This window comes from Gadus chalcogrammus, chromosome 20 (assembly GCF_026213295.1).
Source record: "Gadus chalcogrammus isolate NIFS_2021 chromosome 20, NIFS_Gcha_1.0, whole genome shotgun sequence".
Taxonomy (NCBI): Eukaryota; Metazoa; Chordata; class Actinopteri; order Gadiformes; family Gadidae; genus Gadus; species Gadus chalcogrammus.
Genome location: NC_079431.1, coordinates 8570838 through 8598831, shown reverse-complemented (window position 1 = coordinate 8598831; position 27994 = coordinate 8570838). Strand labels below are relative to the sequence as shown.

The 27994-nt window shown below is 40.8% G+C and overlaps 2 protein-coding genes across 5 annotated transcripts; one reads left to right on the top strand and one right to left on the bottom strand.

The window, feature by feature from the left end:
* Window positions 1-35: 35 nt before the first annotated feature.
* Window positions 36-6545, bottom strand: nmi (N-myc (and STAT) interactor). Its single transcript, XM_056579847.1, has 10 exons — window positions 6241-6545; window positions 6093-6133; window positions 5913-5981; window positions 5655-5813; window positions 5416-5532; window positions 5135-5300; window positions 3969-4075; window positions 2939-3125; window positions 2716-2819; window positions 36-830 (listed from the first exon to the last, which is right to left on the bottom strand). The coding sequence occupies exons 2-10, from the start codon at window positions 6105-6107 to the stop codon at window positions 645-647; spliced, it is 1110 nt and encodes a 369-aa protein (XP_056435822.1). The 5' UTR covers window positions 6108-6133; window positions 6241-6545; the 3' UTR covers window positions 36-644.
* On the top strand, window positions 5872-27822 carry LOC130373386 (protein mono-ADP-ribosyltransferase PARP14-like). 4 transcript variants are annotated; one of them, XM_056579843.1, is made up of 25 exons: window positions 5872-6575; window positions 10766-10869; window positions 14185-14206; window positions 14283-14447; window positions 14887-15123; window positions 15390-15626; window positions 16114-18173; window positions 18327-18384; window positions 18538-18702; window positions 18804-18971; window positions 19087-19277; window positions 19409-19445; window positions 19688-19792; window positions 19920-19982; window positions 20213-20389; window positions 20907-21079; window positions 21227-21287; window positions 21630-21749; window positions 21950-22012; window positions 22170-22346; window positions 22680-22877; window positions 23097-23726; window positions 24677-24840; window positions 24977-25151; window positions 25281-27822. In XM_056579843.1, the coding sequence occupies exons 1-25, from the start codon at window positions 6401-6403 to the stop codon at window positions 25574-25576; spliced, it is 6021 nt and encodes a 2006-aa protein (XP_056435818.1). In that variant the 5' UTR covers window positions 5872-6400; the 3' UTR covers window positions 25577-27822. The 4 variants fall into 4 exon arrangements, with proteins under 4 accessions (XP_056435818.1, XP_056435816.1, XP_056435815.1 ...); XM_056579841.1 differs by having other exon boundaries at window positions 5873-6575; window positions 18327-18435; window positions 22680-22835; XM_056579840.1 differs by having other exon boundaries at window positions 5873-6575; window positions 18327-18435.
* The last annotated feature ends 172 nt before the right edge of the window (window positions 27823-27994 follow it).

Genomic DNA, 27994 nt, shown 5'->3' with positions numbered 1-27994 from the left:
CAATTGTAAATAATGTAATTATTCTTATAGGCTTCAGTGAAATTTGGTATGATATGATGGTTATATTTCACTGGATTCTATAGTATGCTTTCTTTATGGGAGCGGCTAATAACAGTCAGTTAAAAAAATATTATTAAGGAATTCAACTTTTTCTCACTTGCTTAAAACATGAGATGTCATTATGTTTGTCAACATATGCCACAGGGCACTCAATCTATACGCGTAGGAGAAGACAACAATTTGTAGTCGTTCCAAGGTTTATTTTGTGCTTTTATTGATGTTATTTGCCCTGGTTTCTGTTTTTAACCTTTACACAGGAGGAATCCTTAATTTTGTGTTTGTTCCATTCTTCTATGCACTTAATATAATTGATATATAAACGAACTTATTAATATAACATTATTCATATGTATGTCTGTTGCAAATTTAGCTTTAAAGCCAAACTCATCAACTATGTTCCTGAGTTTTCCTCTTCTGCAAAACGAAATATAACCTGTATATTATGATTTGAAAGCCTTGAATAATAGCAAAAACGTAGCTACATAGAACAGCGAAAACCCACCACATTCAACTTTTATTTTTTAAGATACTATAGGCCTAGCGCCATTTCACACTTCTCCATCGGAAATCATGATTTAAGTCAATTATATGACATCAAACAAGGCCAGCAGCTGCTTGCCCCTGGAGATGTACTTGATGCTCTCAATCTCCCCGCCAGAGTTGGTCTGCTTCTGGAAGAAGATCTCCAGGATGTCTGCCATGTCTTCCTCATCTTCCACGTCCCTGATTTTGTCCAGCAGAACAGTCCTCTCTGGGGCGCCACAAAAGGCCTGTGGTGGGGAAGTATCAGAGGTCGGTGAGGTCAGAGTTTCCCCAACAGCTCTTTGACGTAATAGAGCAATACGTTGATCGCTATTCAGGGCTTTAGATTTTATACTTTTTCATATGGTGGTGTCACGTTAAAATTGTACCGGGGGCGAAAATTGTACCGGCCTACGTCATCGTTTGTTTACATCCTGACAACCTGCCCGGCAACAGACGACGCGATGCAGAAAACATGTTTCCAAACGACGAAATAACATAATACAGATAGCGGATTGCTATCTGTATTATGATAGATAGCGATAACACTTGTTTTTACTTTATATTTGTATTGTATTGAATTGTTTAATCGAAACAATAAAAAAATTAGCCCGCAAAACGGGCGATCGCGTCAAATGACAAATGTTTTGCCCGCGAAACGGGCGATCGCGTCAAATGACGTAGGAGGGTTCTTGAAACATAATACAGATAACGGATCGCTAGATAAAACTTGTTTTTTACTTTATATTTGTATTGTATTGAATTGTTTAATCGAATTAGCTAGTAAACTGAGTGTTTTAAGCAGGTTTCATAGTCTAGAATGTTCAAGAACCTTCCTACGTGATTTGACGCGTCATTTGACGCGATCGCCCGTTTTGCGGGCAAATTTTTTTATTGTTTCGATTAAACAATTAAATACAATACAAATATAAAGTAAAAACAAGTGTTATCGCTATCTATCATAATACAGATAGCGATCCGCTATCTGTATTATGTTATTTCGTCGTTTGGAAACATGTTTTCTGCATCGCGTCGTCTGTTGCCGGGCAGGTTGTCAGGTTGTCAGGATGTAAACAAACGATGACGTAGGCCGGTACAATTTTCGCCCCCGGTACAATTTTAACGTGACACCGGCACTCTTAACAAATTTGGTCGCGTTGGCTTTTTCGCTGCTTTGTCCCAGTATTGGCATGTTCTTTGTCATGTACCATCCGTCTGTATATATTCATTTGAAAAGATGAACTTACTTTAAATTATTGTATTTATTGTACAGGTGGTTTTCTTTTCGCCAGTGCCTCAACATCTCTTTCCTCATATAATTAGGTAATTTACTACAGTTACGATTTTTATTTTTATTTTCTGGTGATCCGTCATTCTGAATGATGGATCAAAGAAGGTGTTCTTTTAGTGTATTTGTTTGCCGGATAATATCTTGAATAGCTCAAGTGCTGCGGTGCAATCCACTTAAAACTTGCAGTGTACAAACAAGCTTCATTTGCTGTGTTTTCACTGGAACCTAAATGGGTTGTGTTTCCAATGATAGCGCTCACACCAGCACTGCCACTCTATGGCGTCTAGCTCTGCCCAAAATGTTCATTACACCCATTCACATACAACACAGAGCCGGCACCTTAAATGGGATTTTCCAACGGTTTCGTTCTTTCTCTTGCCCCGACGCGGCACTCTGTTGCTGGTGTGTTCCCGCTTTACATTGAAGCTCTGTAGTAACAGAGTCGCGCTCGGACCAAAGTGGATCCAAAAGCCAGTGACTTTCTCCACACACTGGTGATTTTTTTTTTCTTTTTGAAGCGTTATTCCGTTAAAAGATGTGAGCAAACCAATTTAACCATTTCATGATTTAAATGGGACAAAATTACGACCTCAACTAATGTCTGCGTCGCGACAGTCCGGTTACATTGTTGGGAAAAACCATAGCCTTTAAGAATCTATATTCAAAAAAGACAGACTGGGGAAAAGGGCTACATAGGAATAACTACCTGGAATCCACATAATAAATGGTCGCAGTCTTGGCCCCGTTATTAATTAAAATTAAGGAACTATGTATTCAACATAACAACCACAATGAATCAATTGTGATCAAAGCTGACCGAGACAGCCATTTCTACATCTTACCTGGAACCCCTCCAGATGGTATTGGAGCACAGGTTCAACCTTTATAGTCACATGTGTGTCCAAATCAACACTGTACATGCCAATCAAAGCCAGTCGCTCAGCAACTAGACCAGAGAAAATGGGTTATAAATTATTATTTGCTACATAGAAGTATACATGAATATTTATAATCATCATATCTTTTATTCTGTCAGTGACACACAAACACACACAGACAGTCTACCTCCAGTATTGAGGAAGGTGACTTTGCCCGTGCCGGTGTCTGGGTCATACTCCACCCTCTCCACCTCTCCTCCTCCTCTGCTAGGCCTGGAGAAACTGGACTCCAGGTGATGTCTGATCGCCTCCTGGCTCATGGCAGACCGCACACCAGAGAACTTCAACGCCTTCTTTGACACGTCAAGCTGGATCTACAGTGTGGGGCAATAAAAAAAAGTGATTAGAGTTTCTTTAAATGATCAAAGCGTAGCATGGCTTTAAAGGAATAATAAAGGCTAAAGAACGTTGACATGGTTGTAAAACGTTCAACAATTCCTTCTAGGATATATTTTTCTGATGCGAAATGTTCATCTTTCTTGTTATTTGTCGTGTCAGGCTTCCTGCGTTTGGTTTCAGTGGGCTATTTTCCTACGGTACCCAGAATGACTTTCGTTATCCCCCTCTATTTTGAGATGGGGGATTTGGCCATGACTTTACTAGCGAGCAGAGAAAGCGAGTGAAAATGAGCAAAGAAGATTCCTTGGTGCGCCATACCTGTTTGTGAAAATTGCAACAAGATAAGACTCAACATGATAACAAGTCTAATCACTTAATGATAAGATTTGCTATGACAATAAAAATTCTCATATAGAACCAGTAAGGAAGAGTCCAGTAGTTCACTTAAAGGCATAGGTTTTGCAAACAAATACCATAATATCTTTAGATTAGGACTGATTCTGTAAAATGTATGTCATCTATAGAAATGAATGTGGGAAATTGAAATACAAAAAAAATAATGAACTGTATGATAGGACGCTGGGTTATATATCTTAAGTGTTTAACACTAGTTTATCTTTATTGTACAGTTCGGTTTTTGTTTGTTGCAAAAAGACTTCATCTCTTATTTATTGAATCAAATTGAGCTGATGCTTTAAACATCCTTTATAGCACATGATCTTGGTAAATTCACGTCAACCCCATGGAAGTTACAGATAAGTACATTTCAATATTGTAAACACGGTTAAGGTTAGAGTTTTAAGAGAAAAGAACAGTACCCCGAACTTGACAGCAGACCCCAGGGTCAGACTCTTTGGTATCACATCTAATGTATCCTTCTCAACAGGAACAGGGCACTTGGCCATCCTCAGAATCTGGGAAGCCACTGGAAATGATCAGTCAGGAGATAGAAACAGGTTAAGAAGGATTAAGAAGAATACAAAGTAGAACTGAACTACAATTGAAGTTTTGGTCGCAGAACAATTGTCCAAGAACGTGTCCAGGTTTTCAGCTTGTGTAACATGTGTTAGGAAAGTCACAAGATGATCAATCATCTTGTTACAGGTGGGTTGGTAAACATTAATAGTGATTTATTAGCAACTTTATCCCCTAAAATTAATGTATTTAAGAACTACAATTTGTAAATGGCACTGGGCATGCCATGTGATTTGAACCCGCCTTGACATAAAAAGCAGAACAATTAGCAGGCTCTATCAGTTGGGTTGTCAGCAACGCTTTGCCTGGAAACCATAAACGTTATGATCTGCCCCTGTGTTTAACTTTGACCATATCCTCCTGGGTGGTGATCTTTCAAACCTAGTCAATTCGCTGATGCATTTTGACATTGTTTTCATTATAACTCTGGTTATGTGCTGCCGCCTATAGTATTATAACCAACAATGTACTATTCATGAATATGATATTCATATTGAATGGTTCATAGAACCACTTTATCTGATGTTTGCATTGAATGTGTCCCACTGAGGTGGAACACATGAATATACTTTGATTGTTATATGTTAGATAAACTTGACTGAAGACACCATAACTTGTTGCCATGCCTAGCCCCAACCTCTTTCACAGCCCTCCATCCGGGGGTTAAAACAAAGGGTTAACCATCGCACTTTGCAGCAGGTACAAGTAAAAGTATCTTCATTATCATACCGATATAGTGAGAACATTCTTTGTAAGAGTACTGTTGCAGAACGATCCCATTACAGGGTAACTCGCGAGGGTTGTGTCTGACTAGGGCCGACCAATATTCATTAAATATGAGATATGAAACGGTGCTGTCCACCATTCTGTCACCACGCCTACAAACACAATTACTGTTTTTTTCCACAATTCACGCAGAGGGGGATAATGAATTAGCATATCTTCTGTATATTTAATTTAGACATTTAATATGGTACAACGATGCACGCATAGTGCGACTATGGCTTACCTTTCTTTTCTTCGAAGGTGATGAGTGCCTGTCCTCCGTAGAGTACCGTGGTTGGTCTCTCTGTGATGGTGTGGTATCCACTGATGTGCTCGCCCATCTCGCTGTCCTCCTCTTCCTTTAGCACTTCACTAAACTTTAGCTTAATGTCAGGAATCTTGGCACTGAACTGGATGGACGTAGAAACACAACATATTTATAGAGGGCTGCAGCTATTTCAGTCCAATCACAGATTTTATATCAATTGATGTATATCAAATCAACATTCATATACTGTTTGGTACCTTTAATTGCTCTGTTAATTTATCAACCCGGGTTCTTTTTAAATCTAAAGCATCTTTTCGGCCACTCAGTCGGTCAATCAAATGCTTATTTTCCTTCTGAAGTCTGAGGATGTCACCCTATGCAGTTCGAAAAAAGTAGTTGACAACTCATTTACTGATATTTGTTTATGGCATTTCATAGTGCACTAAATATGTAAAATCCTAAACCTAGCCTATGTGACTGTTTAAAGAAGGCTGACCTCTATGGCAAACGTGGCCTTGGTGCATTCCTCCCGATATTTATTTTGTTTTTCAAGAGCAGCATTCATGTCCTTATTCGCCTTGGTCTTGGCTTCCTCTTGCTTGGTTGCTTCCAGAGCGAGGTCGGCTTTCACACATGTGGCCTCTTCCACTTTACCCTTCAAAATATACAGGGTTACAGCTAGTCGGAGGCAACCATAAATAAGTTCAAGCATAGGGAAACACCATTAACTTATATGAGCTAGGGCCAGGCCTACCTTCCACATTTCCAGCTCTTTTAATGCATCGGCGATTTCCCCTCCTTCCTCGCCACTGCCAGCATTAAGCTGAAGAAAACAATGCAGGCCTGTTATCATCGTTGAACGTGTTAACAATGTTTTTTTAGCCAGCAATACAATACGTATGTTCCACCAGAAGACGTCTTTCGTCGTGTTTACCGTGAAGTGGTTCATCGTGTTCGTCGATCAAAGAGATCTTACTGTGATCAAAAACAAGTGTCAGAATTGTGTTTTATTCAAATAGGTTATAAGTGCACCAATTAAGAACACGACAAGAATAGTTTACAAATCGGTTAAGATTACTTACCGAGTAGGCTCGTTGTTTTAGTCAATATAATAGGGGGCGGAGAGTAGGCATTGCCTGGAACAGAAAACGAAACAGAAAGCGAACCCAAGGGGTGTTCCAACCCATTGGCAAAACAAAACTCAGATTAAAGTACGACGCTGTGTTTTCTGAACGATGAGGAATGGCAGGGAAAAATCTTATTTTGGAGGGTCTAACTGTCGATTTGGACGACCAAATCAAATCAAAGTTGGCATTGTACTTCAAAAACAAGAGGCGATCTGGAGGCGAGATATCAGAACTGCGTGCAGATCCGACTGATGAAAGAAGAGTTGTACTTGTCTATGTCGACGACAAAGGTAGGTAGCCTACTACAATTATGTGTTTGAACCAAGGCTGTCAACCGATTACTATTTTGAATCAGGATTAACCGCATAGTATCGGTGAGTTAACAAGCGATTAAACACATTTTTTCAAATATATTTGAAATACACTCCAATATTTATATATATCAAATTATGTATCAAGTGGGACAATTATTGTGGCCTGAGCATTATTTAAACCACTTGGCTCCACCCAGGGGGAAAAATACTATAGTTTACAGCATTTAGGCCTACTACAGTATACTATTAGCCTGGCAAGCCAGACCCATATCAGAAGCTGGCAGTGTGGGCGGGATAAACGGTTGTCTTTCAAGTTCCCTCTGCACGCAATAGGATAGCGCTACAACCAATCAGAGCAACGAAGAAGGTGACGTAGTCAGAGCGACGGAAATTTCCGTCGCTCTAAAATCTAACTTTTACCTTATCCGGTCGGAAAAACTCGGAAAATTATAACTTCAAGTCTTGAAGAGTCGCGGCCAAAGCCGAATCGTAAGACAGCTGTTCGCCAGCAGCAGCAGCCATTATTGTTAGCCTCTAACGCCCCGTGCCCACTACCTCCGTCAGTTGTCCGTTGCCCATTGACTTTGAATGGGGACGGTCGCGCAATGCATTGTGGATCCGTCAGTTGACTTGGAGCGTTCGCCACCGTCAAAAAGTTGAAAAATGTTCAACTTTTTCGGCAGCGACGGATCCGTCATCCAATCAGATCGCGTATGCAAATTTAAGCACTGTGACGCGACTCGGGCTCTGACGATACTGGAAAGTGGGAAAGCGGGTAATCTTGCCTCGCAACAAGCAGGAAGAAGCGGGAAGAACCCGGCGAACCGATTTGATTGGCTGACGGATGCATCTGCAAAGACTACTCCCCCATCCGTCAGCCACGCCTTCTGACGTCCGTTGACTGACGGTGCAGTGGGCACGAGGCGTAACGCCCCGTGCCCACTACCTCCGTCAGTTGACCGTTGCCCATTGACTTTGAATGGGGACGGACGCGCAATGCATTGTGGATCCGTCCGTTCAGTTGGAGCGTTCGCCACCGTCACGCCTCGTGCCCACTGCACCGTCAGTCAACGGACGTGGGAAGGCGTGGCTGACGGATGGGGGAGTAGTCTTTGCAGAGGCAACCGTCAGCCAATCAAATCGCTTCGCCGGGTTCATCCCGCTTCTTCCTGCTTGTTGCGAGGCAAGATGACCCGCTTTCCCGCTTTCCAGTATCGTCAGAGCCCGAGTCGCGTCACAGTGCTTACATTTGCATACGCGATCTGATTGGATGACGGAACCGTCGCTGCCGAAAAAGTTGAACATTTTTCAACTTTCTGACGGTGGCGAACGCTCCAAGTCAACGGACGGATCCACAATGCATTGCGCGACCGTCCCCATTCAAAGTCAATGGGCAACGGACAACTGACGGAGGTAGTGGGCACGGGGCGTCAGAAAGTTGAAAAATGTTCAACTTTTTCGGCAGCGACGGTTCCGTCATCCAATCAGATCGCGTATGCAAATGTAGGCACTGTGACGCGACTCGGGCTCTGACGATACTGGAAAGCGGGAAAGCGGGTCATCTTGCCTCGCAACAAGCAGGAAGAAGCGGGAAGAACCCGGCGAAGCGATTTGATTGGCTGACGGATGCCTCTGCAAAGACTACTCCCCCATCCGTCAGCCACGCCTTCCCACGTCCGTTGACTGACGGTGCAGTGGGCACCACGGAACCGTCGCAGCTCTGTCGTCATTCGGCTCGATTCCGCCCATGATTCCGCCCCTCACGATCTGGTTGGCCTGTCCCCTTTTCGGTTTCCAGCAGCGAAAAACGACGACAGAAGGCTAGACCTCCCTGGCTGCAAATTAAATTTACTGCCGCTAGGGGCATCTAGATTTCTAGGCTAGTATACTATAGAACAGGGATGGGCAACTTTCATGATAAAGAGGGCCACATTTTTTATCATAACCATCGGAGGGCCACATGACTGCACACTTCAACTAAACGTGAGCTGAGAGAAGCTACATAATTTTGAATTTGGTAGATGATTTCCTGTATTCTGGTGCATTTTGGCGATGGCCACTACCTAAATAATCGTCCAGAACCATAACCTATGTACGGTATGTTAATTGAACCAACATACATTAATTTCATGTTTTCCTTGCTCAAACAGCCACATGAATGGTCAGTATTTTTGTCAGTGCAAAGGGCTCACATACATCATCATTCAATGAAGTCAAAAAACTGGAAAACAGTGGCCCAACATTAAGTGCAACAACTCAATGAACTCAAACCCAACAAGCAGTTGTAGTAGTTGTAGTGGCGACTTAAGTGGATATCTTTAATGACTGATATCGCTTCTAAGCAAACTAGACGCATGGGTTTGCCTTTGAATTCTATGAATTCTTCTCATCTTTCTTGAACGAGTTTTCTGTAACTCGATCAATTATTATTATTATTATAATTTTTTTTTTTTTTTTTATTATGTGCGGGCTGAGTGGGCATGCGGGCATGCGGCCCCGCGGGCATGCGGGCATGCTATAGAAGCACTACAATATTTACTATAGTAGGCCTATACTATATATAGGGTATACTATAGTTTATTTACTATAGTAAACTATATAATTTTGTCATGTGGGTACCCGCGGATATCCCCGAAATATACTATATAATAGAAGAAATTAAACGTCCAACCAATATTTATAGGCCTACCACTGCATACTCTCTATATCTCATTCATGGTTACCACTGCACACTAATCTCTCTGATTTCTCCCATCAACCTACTAATTTGTGTAGCCTATCTTCATTTAATTCTTATTTATTCAGGCGTTACAGAACTTTCATGGTCATAAAAAAAAAAAAACTGCAGTTTGATTTCTTTGTTTGTTCTTGAACTAACTTAGACTGGAGCAAAAGATTCCTGGGATCGGGAAATGCGTTTATCCAACAATAAACAGACAAGTCAAGTCTATTTTCGGAAATGTAGGGGATATATGAGCGGCCCCGTCTAATGGCATGACTCTCAAGATTCTTACACTGCACTTAAATATCTGTAGTTCCTTACAAATGTATAGAAAAGTGCCTGGTTTTCCAGTGGTTTAATTTTTTGTTGTATTGCCTTAGCACTAGTTCCTTTCTCAAAATGTAAACAATGCTATTACTTTCTCATTCATACAAAAAACATGTTAATATTCAATGCTGTTACTTATGAATGTACAGATTGACATTTATAGCCGTTGAATGGCCTGGTTAGGCCTGTATTGAAAATGTTTGTTGTGAGTTTTGATCTTAGGCATCATCCAAGTAGGCTAAACTAAAGTTAGATGCTAGGGCATTAACTTCAGATACTCAAATATGCATATGTCAACTAGGGCTTTGACTCCGTACTTCATGATTCGAATATAATTCGAATATAAAAAAAAAATCAAAATTCGAACGAATATTAGGCAGCCCTTAATATTCAAACCTGTTATGGGCAGGCCAAGAGGGAGAGACGTCGGGAGAACCCGACACAATCTATTCATAACATTGTAATGACCACGGAAGAGGCAGTGAATGAAGTATTGATTAGACAGCGATTTATTAGAAACGTAATAAACCGTTGGAACACGCAAGACCGGTAACCATAGCAACGCCGGTAAACAAACATCGCAAAGCCCAATCCAGGGCTGAATCCGAATACTCATACTTATAGTAGGCATTTTGGTTCCAGGGGCGGAGCACTCCGCCCCTGGAACCAACTGATATTGAGGGAGTTGTATTGACTCACTCAGTGTGGGGTTGAATATTAAACTTACGGAACACCACATATTTGGGAATTGTAAACGGGCAGTTACTTAGTAGATTGTATACCAACAGTTACAGGTGTAGTTATATTCAAATAAGTAGCACCACAGATTTGAGAATTGTAAACAGACTGTCACTTACTGCAAGTATAATTTAATGTAAAGTAGGCTAAGTGGAACAAAAAAACAAAAAATTAATTCTGACCTTCTTCTGGCAAAACCTTTCAAAATCACAGTAAAAAAAAATATATATATATATAGAGAACGTGCGTTAATGTGTTAATATTTATTGTCACGTTAAAAAGATTGCGTTTACGTGTTACTATCGCACTAATTTGAACAGCCCTAGTTTTAACGTTTGGTCTTGCTGGATTCTAATTATGTTGGTTTTTGTTTTCCTAGATCGAAATGAAGTTTTGTCGAGAAAGACTCATCAAGTTGATCTCAAAGGGTCACTGGGGGTAGTAACACTGCACGTTACACTGCCACAGGATGTCAAGCCAGAGGTAAATCACAAATAGCACCACATTGATGAGATACGTTTAAATGACATGCGTTTAAAGTACAAGGCGTCGGGCTGCAGACCCATAGCCTCAGGCCCACCTCCAGCGTTGGGACGCATCTCCATCGTCTCCAAGAATATTGTGTACTAGTATAACAGATGTACTAGTATAACTCGTTGTGATGAAGCATGCCGATTTTCCTGTCAAGAGAAATGCAGCGAATGCTTCCAAGTATTGAATGACAATTAAGGGGACTCCTCAGTATCTCACAGATAAGGTGTGGTTATGAGCATATGTGTGTGCAGGCACAGCCTGTGTGCAGTTGTAAACATTTCATAGTGATTCCTGAAAGTTCAGAAATATTGCTATTTAGTCAAAGTTAAATAGGCATTTCATTACTCCAAATCACCATATTACCTCTCGGTGGCAGTAGAAGCTCATTAACAGGTAAAGAACAAAGAAACTAAATTGCGAAGACAAGTGAGCTGGTCACGTTGCCCGAATTTCACGCAGGCAATCGCCAGTGCGGCAATGGTTAATCCCTGACAGAGGCAAAGCTAAACAGAACGCAAGTGTACACAACATGTACAGCTACTGATCTGAACGGGCGTCTGGCAAAGTATAATTTAATCTGAAAGGAAACCCTCAACCCTCATTGCACAGGGTTTATACAGAAATTCTTGAGTTGTTAGGCCTACTACCTTTTAATACAATTTTTAATACCTTCACAATATTTTTTAATGCCAGCACGACTTCAAGAGAGAGACCATAGGAGTTGGATTAATCAAGATGTCCCAATGGGACTTGGTCCATAGTTTTTACATTGAGCAGTTTACATAGGAATGAATGGGCGCTATATTGGAATCCGGTGTCCATTCTATAATAGTAGCCTATGTCCATGGTACCAACCCATACAAACTCTCTACACTCATATCGCAAAAAAACATTCCGACGTCATGGAAAGGGGTTTGACGGTGGAGGTGGGCCTGACGCCGCATTCACACTAGAGGAGTGTTCACTCTCCTGGTAATAACGAGACGGCTCGCCAGGGATGGCGCTCACTTGGCTGTTTCAGACTACACGATTCTCAGATATTACTGCGATTTGAGGTTTATGATAGGTTATGATAGCTATTAGCACGTCAACAGCTGTTGGCTCCAAACTTACCGGGTAGGTCAAGGGCGTCGGCTATTTCTCGCCAGGCTGTATCCCTTCACCCTATCGTGGAACTCCTTTGTGGACACGTCGAAAATACAGGGACGTTGCTGCCACATTTCAACCAAAGTTATCTACATATGTGTTATGTAGATATGTTCTATTTTCTCTCGTTTTCTTTATTAGCATTCTTCTTCTTGCTATTGATCGTATTCATTTTGGTAGTTACTGTGTACTCAGCGTAGTGCAGTGAAGTCACTGCGCGTGAGCTCCCGCTGTTCGTAGGGTTCCCTCACGCAACTGAGGGCGGGGTTCCCTCATGTCAACAATTGATACATCAAGCGATTCCCCAAAAAATTCGGACATGCCAAACTTTCGTTGTGGGGTTTTCGAATGTCGCAGACGAAAACATTGCATATCGCAAGCATGTCACATTACAAGACCTCATCTCGTCACCGGGGGGGGGGGTATCGTCGACCTACGGGCCCGTAGGTATCGTCGATCTACGGGCTTCAGTGAGGGTTTCAGAGATTGAAGTAAAACAAAATAACCACAAACAAGTTCCTATCTTTTTCTTCCCCACACGGCGCCCACTGGAGCGCTCTGTGGGGAGGAGGGGGGGAGGGAGGCGAAGGAGCGGGGGGGCGGTGTCACGTTAAAATTGTACCGGGGGTGAATATTGTACCGGCCTACGTCATCGTTTGTTTACATCCTGACAACCTGACAACCTGCCCGGCAACAGACGACGCGATGCAGAAAACATGTTTCCAAACGACAAAATAACATGATAGATAGCGATAACACTTGTTTTTACTTTATATTTGTATTGTATTTAATTGTTTAATCGAAACAATAAAAAAAATTGCCCGCAAAACGGGCGATGGCGTCAAATGACGCGTCAAATCACGTAGGAAGGTTCTTGAACATTCTAGACTATGAAACCTGCTTAAAACACTCAGTTTACTAGCTAAATTCGATTAAACAATTCAATACAATACAAATATAAAGTAAAAACAAGTGTTATCTAGCGATCCGTTATCTGTATTATGTTTCAAGAACCCTCCTACGTCATTTGACGCGATCGCCCGTTTCGCGGGCAAAACATTTGTCATTTGACGCGATCAACCGTTTTGCGGGCAATTTTTTTTATTGTTTCAATTAAACAATTAAATACAATACAAATATAAAGTAAAAACAAGTGTTATCGCTAGAGCTGTGTTGAAAAAATCGATTTTCCGATTTTTAATCGATTCGCATATTAATGACCGATTATCGATTCGTTGGTCCAAAGATCGATTTTTTTTAATTAAAATTATTTTATATATATATATATATATATATATATTTTTTTTTTTCTCTTTATTATTATTTATTATTATTTATTATTATATTATAAGTTTATTACGTTTTTGCAGATTTAAAATAAAAATGCTTTAGGTAGCAACCGCTTTTGGTGAATTCTTAATTATTTTCAAGCATAATAATAATGCACTGGTTAGTGTCCCAGTAGGAATCCACTGTTGCGGATATAGTCACCTCAATGATGTCCTCCATATATTGTTAATTATTAATGTATATTAACCCCCGGATCGAATCGAAATCGGATCGAATCGGAAATCAGATCAAAATCGGATCGAATCGGATGGAATCTGAGAAAATCGGAAAAAATCGATTCTGAATCTTAAAAATCGGAATCGAATCGATTCTTGAAATTTGAATCGAAACCCAGCTCTAGTTATCGCTATCTATCATAATACAGATAGCGATCCGCTATCTGTATTATGTTATTTCGTCGTTTGGAAACATGTTTTCTGCATCGCGTCGTCTGTTGCCGGGCAGGTTGTCAGGATGTAAACAAACGATGACGTAGGCCGGTACAATTTTCGCCCCCGGTACAATTTTAACGTGACAGCACCTTATCAGTGACGTCCCTCTGTTATTGATCATCGCGATATTCCATCGCTTTGGCGCCCCCATCGCTTTGGTATGCATGCACTATATGCGGCGTCCCTATGCGCCGCATATAGTGCATGCATACCCACTTTTTGCGCCACTGCATGTAGCTGATTTAGATAGACTACAACATAGTCTTGGGTCCTTCATGTGTCACATGTGTATCATATCATGCCTGCTTAATAATAAACATGTGCCCTCCTTCTACAGCCTGTGTTATCTTCTGAAGAAGGTAAGTTCCATTTTCACTCACTGTGAAATTTTCATTGACAAGGGATTCAAATGATGTGATATATTGACCTTTTCAGACTTCGTCTGCAATGACGAGGCAAAGGAAGACGCGGCACTACTGCGTGTCACCAGTGAGCGACGCCGGGAGTCCCTCGAGATGTTCTTTGAACAGTGTATCAAAGATCCTATTCTTAGAAAACATGGGAAAAACACATGGATCCTACAAATGTCAAATAAATCAGGTAATCCAATTATTAAAAACAAGCAAGGGGATACTAGTATGGGATTATCATGCACTCTGCACTGACAGGGTTTATCAATGATAATCATTCATGTGAATGCCAATTCACATGACTGCAAATAATTATAAGTAGATTATAAATAGCAATGCTTCATCCAATCAGTATACTTGATTTATCAAGTTTCATGATATAGAAGTCATGTTTGAAAGACCTACTCAATGTGATAATGCAGCATAGATATACGTACTTTCTTTTCATAGCAGCTTGTAAATATCAGCTAACAAGTAATTTGAATCTTCATTATCTTTTCACACACGCACACACATGGTTTCACACACACACACACACACACACACACACTCGCACGCACGCATGCATGCATGCACGCACGCACGCTCTCTCACAAACACACACACACACACGTAAAAAAAACCCACAGACATGGAAAGTGTGTGTGCCAGCAATCCGCAGCAGTATGGCATATCGGTGGATGTGTACGAAGGAAAGGAGGAGGAAGACTTGGTGGACAGACGACGGTATGTCCTCAGCGGCTTGGACGACTGCTGCCCCTCCGACACCATCTCCATGTACATCCACAGCTGCAGCCAACGGGCGGAGCACAGCTGGGAGGCTGTGGGTGGAGACAGCATCGTGGTGACCTTCAAAGAGGACATAGGTGGGTACCCGTTGTTACAAAGTGACCAGACCCAAAAGGCTCAAAGGAAAACAATTCAACTGTTTATTTCATAATGTGATGTTGGGTTGGTTACACAGTAGCGTTATGTATACGATGTATAAATATGGACTCAAATTGACCTGATTGAAAATAAGTACATTTCTTTGCTTTCATTAGTCGGTAACAGTGTGTAAATTGAGTAACAACGATGATAATTTCCGTGTTTATCTATTATATCTAATCTAAGAATGTGTGTGTGCCTGCAGATGGGTGCCAATTCATGACAAAATGTTTCACCAAGAGGTTTAACAACAAAAAGATTGAGGCCTGTCGTTTGGAACTGACCAAATCTGTTATTGTACAAGGAGACATGAGTCAAATTTCTGAAGAATTCCTTACACTGTATTTCTCCAACAAAATGAGGAGTGGAGGGGACATAATTAAATTTTGTGTCCATGTCAACCAAAACAAAAGCATTGTAATTACCTTTGAAGACTGGAAGGGTAAGCTCAACTCTTAAAAATGTCACATTTCACATTTAACTTACAGTATGTCCTGTTACATTGTGTAATCGATTGGTTGTGTACATTTTGATTGATAATAATTAAAAGGGCAATCTCAAAGATTTTCCTGTTAATAAATGTCCCTAACTATCTATCACTGATAAATTATTGCTTATTGCCAAAGGTATCGCCAAAGACAACAAAACTTAAATATTAGAGATTGCTACTTTAAAGGCTCACACTACTGGTTATTATGATGAACAAAGATATTTATGTATGGATAGTATGCGTATCATTACACAATACGGTGAAAATACTGTCTTTAGTGACATTACTGATGATTACATTGTTGATACAGTAAAAATAACCATTGTTTTAAAACTGTTGAGGATGACCATGATAATTATAATAAGTTCATAGTTATCCTTATTATTCAGTTTATTTTCGTTCATTTCTATAATTTGATATAACTCTCTCCTTTCAATAGTTGCTCAGAGGGTGGCTGAACGCAAACACACTGTGATGGAAAAAGTGCTTGTTGCACAACTCTTCTACCCTGACCTCCAGTGGGTTTTGACAGGACAAACACACCTCCAGGACAATTTCTCAACTGATATTGCCATCCCAGTCACACCTGACCTCCTGAGTTTTATCAATCGCAATGAGATCTTTCGAGAGGAGCTCACATCTGCGCTTCAAAGGGTCCAGGCAATAGTTTCCTTCAACATTATCTCCAAACACCCACAATTAGAGCTGAAGATGTCAATGAACAAGTATTCCCTCGGTCATTTCCGGCATGGCCCCTCCTGGGAGACTAATGCTCGAAGAGAGGTTCAGACTCACTTGGAGAAGTACATTGTGGAGCACATCCCAATGAAGGCTGAGGTCTGGCAGAGAGTTAAGGGTAGTTGTCCCGAAGTCAATGTGGCTACCGCCCTCATCTCCTTTAAAATCTGCTCCTCAGAGTTATTGGTTGTCGGGAGATGGGAGGAAGTAGAGACACTTGTGAAGGAGATCAAGAGCAAGATGGAAAAGGCCAGTGATGAGCTCCATGTAGTGAAAAACACCATAGAGAAAGAGATCCAATTCGACTCCAAAGAAATGTTAGACCTCACGTTGGATCTTATTAGGGATGAATTGGTAAATGTGGACCTATCCAAAAATAATGAACACTTTACCATACATCTTAAGGGGCTCAGTGAAAAGGTGGAAATGGCAGAAACCCTAATCCAAAAAGTCCAAGATACTTTGACTTCCAAAAAGCTTGATTCTTCCCAAAACCTTGGAAAGTTTTTGCAGTCCCTTGACTTAACGAAGTTCCAAAACGATCACTTTTCTCTTGACAACATTGTCGCTGTTGTGATCTGTGGCAAGGAGTCTGTCACAGTTCTCGCTAAGAAGGGAGACATTATCAGGGCTGAAAATAAACTGAAGGAGGTAATCAAGCAAGAAGCTCTTTCTATTTCCGGGGAGTACAACAAGGAAAAATTTGGTGAGCAATGGAAAACCTTTAATGCGGAACTCAAAAAGGAACTTGACGCTACTCAGAACTCTCAAAATGTTCTCATTGAGTTTTCAGAGGACAAAATTAAATTATGTGGATTCCGTTCTGTGGTCGACATTGTCATTGCCAAGGTTAAGGGTTGTCTTGAGAACAAGAAAGTAGTGACAAAAGACATCCATCTGAAAACGCTGCAGGAGGTTGAATTTGTTGAGTCTTTCATGAATCTCCCAGCGGATCCTCAGCTCAAAGCCTTGGGGGTCACCGTTTTGCCCTGCCGATCTCCACAATCTCCATATCTCAAAGTCACAGCTACAAGTGATCATATCAAAGAGGCCATACATGTGGTGAAAAGTCACATCAAAACAATAGCAACCAGAAAGTACATGTACTCAAAAGCTGGTGAGGCAAAGATCCTGAAAGATAATATCTCTTTACTCAAGATGCAGGCGAAAGGCTTGTGCTGCAATCTCAAACTATCAGAACAAAATATCCCTCAGCGGTTCAGCTATTATCTTAAGGGCGGTGTGACATTGACACTTTCTCAGGGTAATATTGCCAAACAGACTTCAGACATTTTAATTTGTCCACTAGTCAACACGTCCTTCAACAATCCTGTTGCACAGCAATTTCTGAAAAATGGAGGACCTGAGATTAAAAATGCTATCGTTCGACTTGAAAGGTTGAAGCAGAGTTTTGTCACGGGAGATGTGATCATGACCATTGTGGGCACTCTAAAGTCCAAAAGGCTCATATATGCAGCAATCCCAGTTTGGGGAAAAAGCTATTCAGATCTGAACTCCACACACCTTGTGACAGCAGTCTTGCAAAGTCTTTTGAAGGGTGCCAACCACCAGTGTGGCTCTTTGGGCATGCCAGCACTAGGATGTGGAACTTTTGGATGTCCAGTAAAAGACAGCTGTGAAGCAATAATGAAGGGAATAAGTGGCTTCATTGGTTTGGGTTGTGGATCAATGACCACCATTCATCTGACTGAGTCTGATCCCAAAACAGTTGAAGGATTTAAATCTGCCCTTGAAAGCTTGGTAGGTGGTTCATTAATTTTTTTTTTTGGGTCAAGCTGTATTTGAACAAATTGCTAATGTGAATTTTGGTCCTAAGTCCAATGTTCATTATGAAAATGATTGATGTTATCAAGTGACACTTTTTCAAACTCTGCTTCTTACCTTGTGACACAGGGTTACCATCCAACAGATCCCACCAAAACCAAGATACCACTCATTCCTTCCTCACCTGGTACCTCCCAAACTGTAGCCCTTCCACCTCTACAAGTGTCAAACACAATAGGTAATGCATTTTTATCTACGTTAGAAAGGAGCAGTGCTCAAGGACTAATGACCACAATGAGATTTATTTTGTAAATGTAAATTTTCAATTGTATCATGCCAGTGATTGGAAGAGTCTCTGTGATCTTGAAGAAGGCAGACATCACTAAGGAAAATGTAGATGTCATCGTGAATTCAAGCAACCAGAATCTAGATCTGAACACTGGTGTGTCTGGGGACATCCTTAAGGCAGCTGGACAATCTTTGGTGGATGAATGCAAAATACATGGTAACTCTATAAGCAAGATCCTAGAACAACATTTTTAAAGAAGTCCATCTGAAATTTTCAAACAAAAATTCACCATAACCATTTTAACCATATTTGCATAGGTCCCCAGGCTGTTGGCAATGTTGTGCTCACAGGTGGTGGAAACCTGAACTGTGAACATATCGCTCATATTGCTGCACCTCAAAAGATAACTGCATCTATACTGCAGGTCCTTCAGCTGTGTGAAAGCAAGAAAGCTGCCACTGTGTCTGTTCCTACCATTGGCACAGGTGAAATATGATGTTAATATTCAGCATCTTTCTCAGTTCGAAAACATCATCCACATATACAAACTTCAAAATGAACCTGTGTATTGTACTGAACACCATGACAATTTTCTGATAGGAAAAGGTGGCTGTCTCCCTGAGGATTCTGCGAAGGCCATTCTACAGGGTTTGAGACAACATATATTTTGCACTCCCTTATCCAGCCTTAAAACGATCTTTGTAGTGGCCTATGAAGACCGGACTTATGAAAGCATAAAGAAGTATTTCAACAAGCCGAGATATAGTAAAACCTTCAGGGACGGCATACAAGTAAGAATAATTGACTATTTATTTAAGTATTTTAGCTTTTATGGTAGTTCATTGATTCACTTGTCGTTTGTAATAAATGTATACCCCTTAGTTTTAATTGAGGTATTTTTTGTTTGTTACTGCTTTTGTAGATGATGGCTGTACCGGTTGCACTACCTCTGAATCAAGGTTTTTTCTTATTCTTCTTTAAATGCCCATTTAGGCTGAATGAAAAACTCTAGCAGTTGTAGAAGTCCTTACGATTCCACAAAGTTCAACTAAAAGTAAATCTGTACCAATAGATTTGTACAATTATTGCATTTATTTGCAGTTACTAGAATTTGCTTAAAGTTTAAAGCATATATTACATACTTGTCACATGTGACACTAATGTGTCTTAAAAAGGAACTATCTTTTGTATTCAACTCTAGTTAAGATCAAGAGTGCCTTGATTGAACTGAAGCAAGGAAACATAACTGCAGAAACTGTGAAAGCCATTGTCAACAGTACAAATGAGGATGTGAACTTAAAAAATGGTTTGTCACAAGTTCATTATTCTTTTTTATTGTGTGGTGTGAGAACTGAATGGTGTCTTCCCAGTAATGCAAACTCTTAGACCAAATATCTGAGTGATCTTAAAGTGATTCTAATGTGCTTAACAAGGTGTGTCTGGGGCCATTTTGAATGCTGCTGGATCTGCAGTTGAAGTTGAGTGTGTCAAAATTCGTAAGTATCTGCCCCTTTTAGCATATACACATAAAAATGACAATAAATATTCTAAGAAATAAAGAAATTCCTACAGATATAATGAATTTGAACAATGAGGATAGTTTAACTACTGGCATTAACTTTATTATGATATGTACCTAGTTAAGGAGCACGTTGTCCTCAGAATATAAGTTAAATTGTGAACTCCAATTGATTGAATGCGACAGACTCACTTTTTCTTGTCCAAGGACCCCTGAGGGGCAACGATGCAGGAGTGACCAGCGGAGGAAGCCTGCTGTGTGACTTCATCATCCACATAGTAGGCCCGAAAAGTTTGGAGCAGGCTGTTGAGCGTGTGAAGAATGTGCTGAAGCACTGTGAGGATAAAAATATCCCCTCCGTGTCATTCCCTGCCATTGGAACTGGTAATTCATACAGCGGATCTTCATGGCTTGGTGCTAGATTCAGGCTAGGTATCACCACTGATTTCCCCAACCGATACCATTTTGATTCATACAGTCCTTATTTTATTTTATTTCATAAAATTCAATATAAAATAATCGGTAAGGGATATTTCAGTTGGATATGGATATGAAAGTGGTTCACAGAGAGTACTTTACTGTACTGTAAGTTATATAAGGAATCCTCTAACCTGGTGCATTGTTAAAAGGATCGATGTTTACATGAGAATTGCCCTCAAAGCATTTCAATTAATGTCATTTTTATTTAACATGACCAACACAGTACAGCAGTCACACAACTGTCTCTTCAGTGTCCAAAAAGACAATAAAATGCCCTAAAATTATATAATAAAAATAATAATTAATCTCTGGATTTGATCAATCGATTTGATCCGATTCGTTATTTGAACCCAGCCCTTATCTACCTGAAGTAAGTAAAGTAAAGTAAAATAGTATACTAATTAGGCTTCTGTTGTTGAAGGCGGTGGTGGAATGAAATTCAAAGAATCTGTTGCCGCCCTGCTGTCTGGCATAGAAGACCATTTTTCAGAGCATAAATTCAGTGCTCTGAAGCAGATCTTCCTAGTGGTTGACCAGGTCAAGGCCATGAAAGAGTGTCAGCAGGTCCTCCTTTCCTGGACACAGGTGACACAAGTATGTAAATTGTCGATTCTATATTTATGAGCAGCCTTTGTCAACAGGGAAGATCAGAATAATGAAAGTAATTATTAAAATTGTCATCAGCATTATTATGAAGAAATATGTTATCATACTTGCTGTCCAACCTTGTTTATCAATAAGGATCTGTGTGATGATGACGACAGCAGTAATGACTCTTCCGGTGACGATGATAATTCAGGAGGTCAGACATTTATTTTACTTTTTGTTGTTAAATACAACACTTGAAATTATAAATTCAAACATGCTTGTTATAGTAACCACATATCGTTAATTTCATAGCACAATTGTCTGTCATATTTTTGCCAAATAGTGATATGTAACCTAAATCTACTCTCCTATTGCTGCTGATTCACTGTGCTTCATTGGCTATATCCTATGCCAAACAGAGTGCTTTTTACATTCCATAATCACTATCTGCCTAAGTGATCTATTGGACATAGGCAATTATGCTATGAGGCTTAGGATATGCAGTGTTTGCATGATTACAAAATTGCTCACGTCTGCTGTCTCTCCCTCACTTTAGCGACCACTGCTGAAATGTTCATTGGGCGGGTGAAAGTGAAACTGTTTTGTGGTGACATAACAAAGGAAAAAACGGATGCTATCGTCAGTAGTACCAACGCTAGCCTGAATCTAAATTCAGGTAAACAATTCAATGGCAGACATTTTGGCCAAAATATTCATCATAGGCCTATAACTATACTAAGTTAGCATTTGATTAACCAAATTTAGCATCTGAAGACTATCGATGCTATTATTTTTCCAAGTTAACAACCCTATAACCCCAGGACATCAGAGGAACTAAAAATAAAAATAAAGGTGTACTTCACTCTTTCTTTACAGGTGTGTCAGGAGCTATTCTCAACGCAGCTGGACAAGCAGTGGTTGATGAATGCAACAATTTAGGTAAATTACAAATTAAAATGACATTTATATCTTCTTTTGATTAAATTATTGTAGCTTTCTATGGGATTACTTTTCAGACCTATTCACAACTTGTTGGATACATTCTTAAAAATGTGTGCTTTTGAATGCGCAATTGGGTTTCTTCTTTGATTTGAAGGTAATCAACCTGGTGATGGTGTGGTCATCACCAAACCTGGCAACCTTACAGCAAAACACATCATTCACATGGTAGGCCAGACCAAGGTGAAAGACATTATCAGCTCCATGCTCAAGGTCTTCAAGATGTGCGAGGACCATAAAATCCACTCGGTTTCCTTTCCAGCACTTAGCACAGGTAGGCCTACATATTGCCAGTATTGCTCATCTCTCACATTCATCTTTAGGATAAAAAAAGGTGTTCTAAATTGACAATTCCATTAGTCATTGAGTGACAAATAAAAAGCACAAACATTCTGGAATCATCAATATATCAAACTTATGTAGAATATATAATGATGAATAAAGTTACTTGTACAATACGGTCCAGACAAGTCTTGAGTCAGACTGCTGTGGGAAAAAAACCTATCTTGTTGTTCATGAATATTAGCATTTTATTGATCACTAAAGGTTGTACCTTTAGTGATGTAACTAGAACAATTATTATTTCTGATTGCTTACTTTTTCCCAGGTGCTGGAAAACTGTGTGCTGTGGATGTTGGCAATGCAATGGTCACTGCAGTAGAAGAACACATAAAAATGACCAAAACACCGTCCCTTAAGGATGTCCATATAGTGATTTTCCAAACCAACATGTTCCAGGATTTTCGGAAGAGCTTGAAGAAATGTAAGATAGTGACACCAACGGTTAAAAGAGTGACAGCACAGGGTAAACAAATCCATCCAATCTTCTGAATCCATCTTTGGGGGTTAAGGTTTCTGCTGTATCTTTCTGCGCTAGAATCTAGAGGCAGATCTAATATAAGATTCACCAATTGATGGTCCATTGTTCTACTTCATACTATTCCATACCATTGCCTTATAATTGATATAGCTTTATTATTTTACCTTAATTTTTATTAATGAGTATACTCTATTGTCATTGCAGTAAAAATAAGTGCCCCCCAGGGAGGAGCTGTGGCTCCTACCCAGCAGCCTTCCATGTGTCTGGCAGGTGCCTGCGGGGATGTGTCCTTCCCCAAAGTGAAGGTTGAGGTTCTTGGCTGCTGTTCGAGTGACCTGGCAAACGTCAAAAAACTTGTGGATGATTTGGTGACGAAAGAGTGGAAGCTGCACCACATCAGCTCCCCCTACCTGGCCCTTCTCTTCCCCTCAGAGAAACAGGCCATCGTGGCTCTCAGCCGGAGCCTCCAGGTGTGCGTCAGTGTGTCGGCCCCGGACAAGGCGACCATGTCTGGGAAGGAGGCCGACGTCCTGACCATGGTTCTCCATATCGAGAAGGATCTGCAAAAGGCCAAGGAGCGTGCGACCCGGCAGGAAGAAGAGAAGAGGCTGTGGAAAACGGTGCGCTGGGAGGTCTGCGACAGGGAGGCCTGGGCAGAACTGGACCAATCTGTCAGTTTAGATCTTGAGCACGCCTTGCATAAGAAAGTGCCGAGCATCAGCTACACCCTGCAGAACCAGACCTACACTGTGAACCTGGAGAAGATGGAGCAGACCGACAGGAATGGAACCATTGCTAGAATAAAGAGGACCCTCAAGGCTGGTTCTGAAATAGGTACAGTCCCTTATAATAAACTTTTGTGAGGGAGAAAAGCAGGCAGCATACTTAGAAACAAGTTTATTTTATTATTGTTTGGTCACTGACGGTTGGTTGCATTAATTATGACCAGTGGGGTCTCCAAGGAGACAGGGGCATCAGAAGAAAATAAGTCGCACCCAACTTACTTTTCTGACTCATCACACACAATGTTTGCATCGCCGTCATCTGTAGAGATTAAAATAAGTTTGGCGAGGTACAAGTTTGTTTGTTTGGTCCACAATTGTGCCATTTCTTAGGACATCTTATGCCGCGTTTCCACTGCAGGGTGCGGAACGGATCGGATCGCAAAGGTGCGGTAGGGAGGGGGCGGTATAGCCCAGCTCAGTTCCGAGGTCGCGTTTCCACTGCCGACAGTACCCTTTGTGGTAGGCCGGATGTCGATCGCCCGGCAGCTACGTAAACATCGTAAACAACGTCTTCCTCCCCAAGAATGCAGACGAACGTCTCCACCTCCTTGTTCGCCCAAGCAAGTGTTTTACGCGACATGTTAATTGTAAAGAATAATACCTCGAGGCTACTGTTTGTTTGTCTTTATCCCCGCGTCACCCGGAAGTGATGATTCTGTCGACCAATAAACGGAGGGGGTGTGTAGCTAGAATTTCCCGGGACCCTTTCAGGTGTCTCGTCTCGTTTTCAGTACCCCAACGGAGGAGTCCTGAAAACGAGGCCAAAACGGGTACGGCTAAGTCCCGGTCACGCCCACTTTTGGCGGTGGAAACGCGACCCGATCCGCACGTTTGCGATCCGATCCGTTCCGCACCCTGCAGTGGAAACGCGCCATTACTTAGGCTGAGTAATACCGTATTACTTTTCCGCATGAGGTATGCTAACCCCTTAAGATGTTGGGCTTACAAAACATGCGATAGCAAAGCATTAACATGTGTCTTCAATGTGTCATGTCTTAGCTGTCATAGAGCCACCAAGGAATTGGGACAGGATGGATTACAAAACTCTGGAAATAGTGGATCTGCCTCCAACCTCCGAACAGTACAAACGGGTTCAGGCAAATTTCCTGCAAACATCCAAAGATCCCAATAAGGCCACCTCTGCAACATTTACAGTTGTCAAGGTAGGAAGGCAGCATTTCAGATAAATGGGTAGATAGACAAACAGTTGCGCAAAGCATTAAATTGACAGTTGGAGATATAATTATCTCACCTTCTCTCGTGTGACTAATAATATAAATATTAACAATATTAATACAGATCCAGAGGATTCAGAGCAAAGACCAATGGCAGAGATACGCTGTGAAAAAACAGATGCTTGATAAGAAATATCCCCAGAACACGAATGAGATGGACCTTTACCACGGCACTACAGCTGTGATCTGCCTTAAGGTCAACAGCAATGGCTTCAACAGAAGCTTCTGTGGAAGAAACGGTGAGAGATGCATCTGCACACACATACACAAAAACACAAGTGTGTAAATCTATTTTATATTTATTCTATTTTCCTCAAGATAATCATTGTTCCTTTGTTTGTATTATAATTTCTTTGCATTCTCCACAGCTACTGTTTACGGCAACGGAACCTATTTTGCCAAGCAATCCTGGTACTCATGCAACGACACATACTCTAACCCAGACGCCCAGGGGCTGAAGTACATGTACCAGGCTCGGGTGCTGGTGGGGAAGCCCTGCCTGGGGACTCCTGGCATGGTGGAGCCAGCCCCCCTGGACCCCAGTAACCCCTACTCCGGCCTCCACGACTGTGCAGTAGATAACGTCCAGAACCCCTTCATTTATGTGGTGTTCAGCGATGCAGGGGTATACCCCGATTACCTCATCAGCTTCAAGGCTTCTTGAAGCTGCACTCCACCACGCATTCTTTTAAAGGATTTGTATAATAACTCAAATATCATTCGAATGGACTGCCATATTCAAGCTCTTCCCTTTTCAGATTTTAGATAAGTAAAACAATCATGGGAGAATTATTTTTTCAGGGATTGCTTTGTCAATATTTTTTTATATATTCTCCCTTTTATATAATCCAATTGATGATTCAAATTATTTAAAAAGACTGTCCTACTGAATTTGTTCTGTTGACTATCAGAAACTCTTCTTTAAAAGGAATGTGTTGATCCTGTTGTTTTAATGTGAAACAATCCAAGGTCAATATATATAGCGAGTTAAATCACAATTAGCCACATTTATTATAATATAATTTTATTTTTCTGCGAAAAACTTTTGCAATAAATCATGTTGCACCTGGAATCATATCTAAACAATGTCCAAATAATGCATTTAACTATAAATGCGTCGTTCTTAAAATATAATGAGTCCCCCATGGTTCATATGTTCAACAAAACTTTTCTAGACAAGAAATCACCTCAAATCAACCTATAAAAATGTGTGTGGTGTAAATGCTCAAATTGTATGATCAAAATGTATGAGGACAAAAGTTTGTTGATAAATAATGAATAATTAACCTCAAGGAAACTTAAGGAGCTAGTGAACCCAAACCGTTTAGTTTATTTTGACGTCATTCGCAATGTAATTTAAAAGCACTACGCTACCCAAAATCCTAAAATGTAACACAGCGTCTTTGATTGGTGGAATTCGCTGTTACTATGGAAACCTTTACCGCGCCCTCAGTAGTCAAGTCGTCGATTGCTACAACCACTGGCTCCTTCGTTTACCACAGAGCAACCAGGATTTCCCTTTCTGACATGATGCGGTTTTTAGAGATGAGGACAAGATCTCTCCAAGGGGGTGAAAATCATTTAGTGTTTCATATAGTGTAGTGTTGTCATCGACGTGGCAATTTGAGAGTCTGTTGGGGCGCCCCTCAAAGCAACGTTCATCCCCATTATGTAAGGGATAATGTGTAGAACGCCAGTCATTATCGGGAAAATAAGCCCCGACAGGGCACAGGACACCGACGCGAAGCAGAGGTGTCTTGCCTCGCCCTGAAGCGCTCTACACAATATCCCGCTTATTACATGGCTACTTGCCAAAACTAAAAAATAACTTCACACAGTGTGTCTTTTTGCAATTACCATTCGTATGGTTGATCCGCAGAGAAATAGTCTGCATAAGACGTTGACGTCGCTAAGCAACCGAATACGCTGGGATTGATAAGTTACCGGACTACTTGTGGAGTGATACCAAAGACGTGAATCAGAGGTAAAAAATGAATTTTCCTTGACAGCGTTCATTATATGCTTAGCAACGGTCAATTATCGAAAAATAATTCACTGCCGGAAGTCGGGAAGGCCCATGCAAGTGAACGGAACGATCCACAGCATTGAGGAGAGCCGTGTAATAAGTTATAAATAACGGACCAAAACAGTATTAAGGTCAGTGTTCATCCATTTTAAAGCATTTACATTGCAATTACTGTTTTAAATGCCATGGCTAGGGCAAATGCTGCTATGTACTCACATCAAAAGACATTGAATATTGCCCTCCACTGAAAAAGAGTCTGTTTCCACATTCATTTGTTAGCACTACAGTATATTAATACAAATATAGAAAATACAATTTAAAAAATAGATGTAAACATAGTAGAAAATGCACACCTACAGGTGTGAAGTTACTTGATATTAATTATCTCAAATTAGTTATAGTAATTGAGTACTTTTGAATAGTTACCTTACGTAATTAAACCCATATTACAACTCCAGTGCTCATCAAAACCCTTAATGGTGCTACATATGATATTTGGAACATTAATATAACAGCAATCAAATTAGAAATGCTGTTTACTGGCCTTTGCTAGGGAAAATGCTTTCCCCAGCTCGGGTGCCCACATTTTTTCGGTTGTGAGCTACTATCAAAATGACCAGGTCAAAATGATCCACCTACATTAAAGCTTATGCTATTAAATGCTAAACATGAATTTTTTTATGTTACCTGTTGCCTGTCTTCCAAGTGCCTCGTGGCACATAGGGCCTTTTCAGAACCTTTCCATTTCTCTCGGTCCACTGCTGCATCTCACACCTCATCCCATGAGCCCAAGCCACCATTGCCTCCTCTCTTTCTCCACGGTCCTTCTCCACGATGTCCTAGGTCTTCCCCTCCTTCTTTTCCCTTCCAGTGCCCACGTCATTGCCACATTGCCATCACTTTCTAAATTTTGCCTCATGATATGGCCGATCATCTTCCATTCATTTATTTGTATACTGAGTACATACTCTGATGACTTTTGCACCTAATTGAGTCTGCCAGGGTTGCATAGTCCGGACAGTAGCAGCTGGAAGCTATAGGCTCAAGCAGGCTTCC